This window comes from Neophocaena asiaeorientalis, unplaced genomic scaffold (assembly GCF_003031525.2).
Source record: "Neophocaena asiaeorientalis asiaeorientalis breed wild unplaced genomic scaffold, Neophocaena_asiaeorientalis_V1.1 scaffold496, whole genome shotgun sequence".
Lineage (NCBI taxonomy): Eukaryota > Metazoa > Chordata > Mammalia > Artiodactyla > Phocoenidae > Neophocaena > Neophocaena asiaeorientalis.
The window spans coordinates 3,705,935-3,712,548 of record NW_020174375.1 but is presented as its reverse complement, the minus strand read 5'-3'; the positions used below and the strand labels follow the sequence as shown (position 1 = coordinate 3,712,548).

The 6,614-nt window shown below is 42.2% G+C and overlaps 1 protein-coding gene across 2 annotated transcripts in view; it reads right to left on the bottom strand.

Annotated features, from left to right (window-relative positions):
* Positions 1 to 1,785: 1,785 nt before the first annotated feature.
* DPYS (dihydropyrimidinase) overlaps positions 1,786 to 6,614 on the bottom strand; it is an 82,095-nt gene continuing 77,266 nt past the window's right edge. Inside the window, exons 9-10 of one of the 2 annotated variants that reach the window (XM_024756334.1) lie at positions 3,606 to 3,727; positions 2,129 to 2,215 (exon numbers count right to left, since the gene is read on the bottom strand). In XM_024756334.1, coding sequence (XP_024612102.1) covers positions 3,611 to 3,727 — 117 coding nt within the window. In that variant the 3' untranslated portion in view covers positions 2,129 to 2,215; positions 3,606 to 3,610. Of the gene's footprint in view, positions 2,216 to 3,605; positions 3,728 to 6,614 lie in introns of both variants that reach the window. The other variant, XM_024756335.1, reaches the window with a different exon arrangement.

The window sequence follows — 6,614 nt, the reverse complement described above, 5'->3', positions numbered from 1 at the left end:
GAGATATGTACACATATAGCAAATATATAAAAGATGTATTGTACATGGGAATAAAACACCAGATTCCAGACACTGGTTACCTCGGGGGAGGAAAGGAAAATGAATAAAGAAGCACACAGGGCTCTTCAGCTGTACTGATAAAGTTTTCTTTCTTAAACAGGATAATAGGTATATAAGTGTGATTGTGTTAACTTTTTTGCCTTTGGTATGTTTTGATAAATTCATAATGTATTTTAATTTTAAGAATTGTTTTTTCATTTTAAGAATTGTTTAAGGCCTCACAAATAGGAAATAGAAGTTTAGATCCCACACTTTTTTGCTTCCCGGTACATCACACTGCCCATCAGAGTAAGGAGTAAATATTTACAAAAAAAAAAAAAAAAAAGCTACTAATTCCATCTAGTCTTTGCACAGACCTTGAGAATGCAATTGTTTAGTGACAAAGGGACCCTTACTTTGTATACCAGAGGCAATCCTGAAAAACAAGCTATTAAATATTAATAGCCCGAATCAGGTTTTTCCATTGCCTTAGGTCACTTATTTAGAACTATGTTTCTACAAACATTTTCGTGACAAAGCCTAAGGAAAGCAACACAGGGATCCTCACATTCATTTCAAGTGATTTTGTTAAGGTAGACTCCTGAGGCTATTTCATTCTCCCAAAGAGATCCATCAAATACTAGACAATCCGTTTCTTCATTTAAAGCCCCTTTACACTAAAATACTCTACAAAATTTATCCTTATTTTGTTGAAAGTTCTCACTTAGTTCATCAGTATCAACTCAGAAACCTAGCAGGAACTCCTTCATGTCCTCTGATAATTATCCATTGAATGCCCATCAGTTGGTGCTCTGGTAGATGCTGGGGAAATAACAGTGGACCAGACAGCCCTGCCCTGAACGAGCTTTCAGTTTCCTGGAGGAGGCCAACAAGTAAAGCAGGTAGATATAGTACAGTGCGGTGTGGTGCTGTGACGGGGTATATGGTGGCCTTGATATGGAGGAACAGAAAGTGGGACTTAACCCTATGGTGTTGGGTCTGGGGAAGCCTGAGTGAGGGTGATATTTAAGCTGAATTCTAAATGATGAGTGAAAATTGGCTTCTAGTTAAAAAAGCAATTTCATTCTTTCTCTTCAGAGGATTCAGTCATCTTATTGTTGAATTTTTTCATCAACCAAAGTGGAGGAGAAAAGTCGTATTTTAAGGTATCTCTTACCTGAGAAGAGAGACCTGTGATTCTTCCATAGATGTATTTCATCATCCTTTTTACTGTGTGTTCAAAACGAATCACAACTGGGTAAACTAGATTCCTACCATCCTTTGTCAAAAGTGTGACTACACCCCAGATCTAAGTGAGTAAGTCGGGGCAGATGTGTCTGCAGTGAGAACATAATTGCCCTGATTTTACTGCAAGTTTTTAAAATCCCTCTTGGCCTAGTTACCCAGGAGAAGGAATATAAACTCAGCTTCTCTGCACACACAGAAGGATCAGAGCACAGACCAGGAAGCATAGGGGCCGGAAGGTATCACTGCAGCATCTTTCAGCCACGTTGACTCCATTTAATTCCCTCAAATCCTGCATTCATCAGTGTAATTGGATTATTTGCTTTGGAGTTATTCTAAGGTTGAGTATCCAGTTTGATTACATGGGGTTTGCTGAGAGACCGGATTTCCAGGAGTTGCGGAAGCAGATGTCTCTCAGGAAATTTTGAATCAAAACCAACCTCCCAGACTCCCCAATCCCACTAGTTAAAAGAAGACACACATAACTCAGATAACAGGATATAAAATGAAGATCTAAATGTTTATTAATTACAATAAAGATCTAAATGTTTACAAATTACAATAGAATGTAAAATCACAGAGTTCGCTATTTTTAAACAAATGTAGCCATTAAAAAACTTTAAACAAGAAAGTGATTTTTAAAAATTCAAAGTAAGAAATCTGGTGTAAGCAAAGATGACATTTTAAAGTATCATCAGTGAATTTTCACACAGACTTTCCATCACCATAATATTCACTTATATCTTCAATCTTACACAGCAACAAAGTCACAGTAAGGAAGACGGCAACGGCTTCTGAAGGGAAATCAAAGAAGCCTAGAGCGATTATGTTTTCAAAAGGATCTTGGGGAGTTGAAATAAGGCCTGCTTTTCCACGGGCTGACAACGTTTAACTGGGATGGGAACAGCAGCATCCTTTTCTCTGATTTTACCTTTGAACAGAATAAAAGGAACCCAGTGTAACATTCTCCCTCACAAAGAGATGCAGAACCCAAGCCTGACCCCCAAGAAATCCTATAATCAAAGTAAACATGAATCTCGCTCCTACAAATGCTGGTAATAGCATGTTACAGCGTCCAATAAAATGTCTTCCTCTTGCTAACCTTCCTCTGGATTTTTAACACAACCTTCCTGGATTGGAAAAATAGTTCCAATAGTCAGGAAATGACAACAAAGCTGCAACTGCTGGCTGTACGGCATTACTAAAAACTTAACAGCATTCCCTAATGAAAGAGAACACGGCTGGGAGTGCACAGGGCCCCATTATACAAGGCTCAGGGTTTATGTAAGGAAGCATAGGTTATCATAATGTAAGAGCCTGCAATGCCTAACTGGGTTTGTATAAAACGAGTCCTTTGACAGACAGCATCCCTAATTAACACAAACATCTCTTCCTGTCCACCTTGTCAACCTCCTCTGTAATCTTTTGCTGATTGCTACCTGCTGAAACATCTGAAAATGTATCACACATTGAAAGAAAAAACAAAGCCATAGAGGCTAGTGAAATTGTAAAACTGGCAAAACATGTAGATTTCATGGAGTCAGTGGAAACGATGTTAGAGAAATGTTTAAATCACAGGAAAGCCATGGTGAAATAGGTACCTGGCAGAGCAGGACCAGAAAACAACTGGGGAAAAAAAAAAAAAAAACCCAGCAAAAGAAAAAGAAAATTGACAAGGATGATGATAATACGTGCTTCAAAAAGAAAGACTTGAATGTCAAAAGACTAAGAGAAAACAGAGGAAGCACTCAAATGTTTTTTTTTAAAATGACCACATCTATATTATTCTAAAACTGTGTGAAATAAGCTATCAAATCATTTTCGTGAAAAATTATACCCAAAGCAACATGATTCATTTTTCATTCCATTCTAAGTTCTAGAATATGGTTGCCTTTACAATACATAGATGCATTTCTTGCAGATAAAGTCCTAATCGGACTATAAATTTTGACTATAAACTTGCACTCTCAGTTTTAAGTAGTGCCAACCTTCCTCAATAACAGCCTCCCTCTGTGTTACCAGCCTCTCGCTCAAATTTGATCCTCTAGGCCTCTGTGCAATGTTTCCTAACGACTCAGAGAATAAACCTCCAGCTAGCCCAAGGCCTTCTTCAACCTGGAGGCCTCATCCAAGTGTTCTGCGTCAAGAGGTCTTTTATCAGCCTGCCCTTTGGCTGAACTGTCCTTGAGTCTTAGGTCACTTTGAAGTCTTTGACCTTGACCTTGGACTCTTTAAACACTAAGGAAGAAAGAGATAATGCTAATTTCATATGCTGTCAGGGAGGAAAACTTTCTCTGCCCACTATCCCTTACTGACAGCACCTGGTTCAGGAGTGGGCCTGTTTCCTGGTCCCATGTGTGGCGTCTTCTTTTGTCCCTCTGGATTTCAGTGTGATGACTTCTCCCTTATAGGGTTCACGCTCCACGGGGGTAGGCGTGCAAGTCTGAAACAGAACATTTCATTTTTCTCTTGTGGCTTATTGACTTCTTGAATTCAAAGCTAAGTTCTGCTCCCTAAGTGAATTGTGAGACCAAAAATGAGCCTTGTGAATTTATCATGTGCCTCCCATGCCCTGCCCTTTCACAGAAATTCCCGGCGACCTTGAGTACCGGCATTACCCCACTCTTTCACTGGGGTTGATCTGCATCAGACAAAGGCCGAGGGAACACTTCCTAACAATCATTCCTTCCACCGCAACTTTCACTGGGGCCTCTGCCATATCCTCACACATTCTGTTCTATAACCACCTTACCGGCTTTTCCAACATTCTACCTTTTCTTGTAGTTTCAATTCTAGGTGTCTATATTCCCAGAGTGTTTTGTTGTACGTCTCCTAAGACTTTCAGCTTTTTGTTTCAGATTCTAGCAGTCTGTGTGTGTGTTTCCTCATTTTCCTGATAGTCCCCGCTTGTAGCAAGCCTTCCACAGAATCTCCCATCTGGGACTATACCCCTTTGGTGGCCAACTGTGTAGCAGAACCCTGGATTCAGCTAGAGCTAATTCAGTGCTTGAGCAGACTTTTGAAATCAGGACTTTCTAAACAAAGGGATTCATAAGAACTAAATCCTACTGTTTGTCAAGGTGGACACAAATTCACTGGCCAGTCAAGTAATTGTAAACCACAGTGATTAAGGGCACGGGCTCTGGAACCAGCTTGCCTGGGCATGTTACTTAAAACTGTGCTTCAGCTGTAAACTGGGGATTGTAATAGCTCCTAATTTATAGGGGGGCTGTGAGGATTAAATATATGTAAAGCATTTAGAATAATGCCTAGCATATAAAAGCTCTTAAAAAATAAATGTGAGTGTGTGTACGTTTGAGAGAAACTGTACATCTGTCTTATTTTGACCACCAAAACTAACGTATTGTAGTGATCAACCATGTGGGCTTTGGAGAAAGGTAGGTCTAAGTTTGAATTCTAGCTTTGCCATTTACTGGCTGTAGGAAACTGGCAAGTTAATAAGCTCCTCTGAGCCTACTCACTCATGTACGAAATGCAAGGAATAAAACCTACCTCACAGGCACATGAGATTTCCCAGATACAAAGCATTTCCTTCATTCACTCAGTAGATATTTACTGAGCACACACAAGCCCCAGATATTCTGCAGAGGATAGAGCAGAGAACAAGACAGAGACCGTGTCCCTACAGTGGAATTTGAAGCACACTGATCCTTAGTGACTAGGAAGACCGCTGCCCTCTGTGCACAAGCCCAAGCCTCTGTCCACTTTCTGTGTCTGGCTGGATGCTTTGCTGGACTTGCATCTTGGCTCGCTATCGACTCAGTCCTTTCCTTCACCCTGGATCCTGCCATCACCTTGAACGTCGACATGGGCTAATGAAGCACCAACTTCCCGTGGCTGCCACCCAGCCCCTGGACATTGTAGTTACCTGGAGCCAATCCACACCTGAAACTTTACATTAATTTAATACCCCACCCTCTGACCACATCCCCCGTTTCAGGTCTTTAGTCTCCATGTTTTTTCTTCTCCTGGTTTATTTTTCAAGCCCAACTATATGTAGGTACTTAAACCTAAGGTGACCATATAATTTATCATCCAAACTGGGACGCTTCTGAGAGTGTAAAGGGAAGGATGTTGGTGGGAAGGAGATCCCTAGTTGAGCTCCTCTCCTCTTTGTGTCAGTTATCCTGGCCAGAGCTCAGTTTCCCTCATCCTCTTTTGTTCTGCTTCACCACTGATCTGCTCCCAAGGTTGCACTTCAGGAAAAATTCAGGAATATTATATCCTGAATAAATATTTGCACTTTGCACTTTGTCTAAGAATCCCTTTCCGGCTGCTCAGTCACTGTACTAGCAATGCCACGAGGCCCCTCTTAGCCTGGCTGGTCACTCTGGTCACACTGACCGTCAAATGTCTCTGACCTGACTGGCCAGGTCTCACGTGCACACAGCCTTCCTCTTCATCTGCTGCTGAGGCTCGGGACGGGCAGGGACCAATTTCCCGCCAGGATGGCTGTGGGCTGTCAACCACCTCTGCCCACACCGCAACCTCAGACACAGACTGGCCCTCTCTGGGGAGGCTTCTGCTGCCCCACACTTCACAGTCTTCCCCTTTATAGACAAGTTGACAGGAATCAAAGACAATTTAAGTTCTGGTCTCAAGCCTCGCAGTACTTTCAACCTTTTAATCTTTTCTTATCCTTAGATGTGGTTACATAAGTTCTTTAACGCTAGACCCAGGTCTTGCCCATCTTTGTACTGTCTATTGCCCCTGGCACTGTACTCTATATACATTTTAGAACCTCAACAGATGTTCACTGTGACGAAATGGAAAGGTGATGGCACTCATTCTGCAGAATGTTAAGCCTTCCCTGCATTATTCCAGAGTTCGGCTGCACATGTTTTCTAAGCAGACTTACGCTGCAGCTCTCAGGAAAAGTAGTCACGTGGCTTCTCTCTAGTGGCAAATGGAAAATCTCCATCTCAAGTGTGACGTGCCCAGCCCTGACATGGGCATCGGCATCTGGTACAACCAGTGCATAATGCTCAGAGGTTATCCTAGTGGTTGGGTCCAAAGTGGGCTTCTTTTCCAGGTATCCAGGGTGAGTACAGTGATGACAGGGACACCATCCTGAGTCTCCCAACTAAATACATACCTATTTCTTTTTTTTTTACTTATTTATTTATTTTTGGCTACGTTGGGTCTTCGTTGCTGCGTGCGGGCTTCTCTAGCTGTGGCGAGCGGGGGCTGCTCTTCGTTCTGGTGCGCTGGCTTCTCACTGCGGTGGCTTCTCTTGTTGAGGAGCACGGGCTCTAGGTGCGCAGGCTTCAATAGTTGTGGCATGCGGGCTTCAGTAGTTGTGGCTCGTG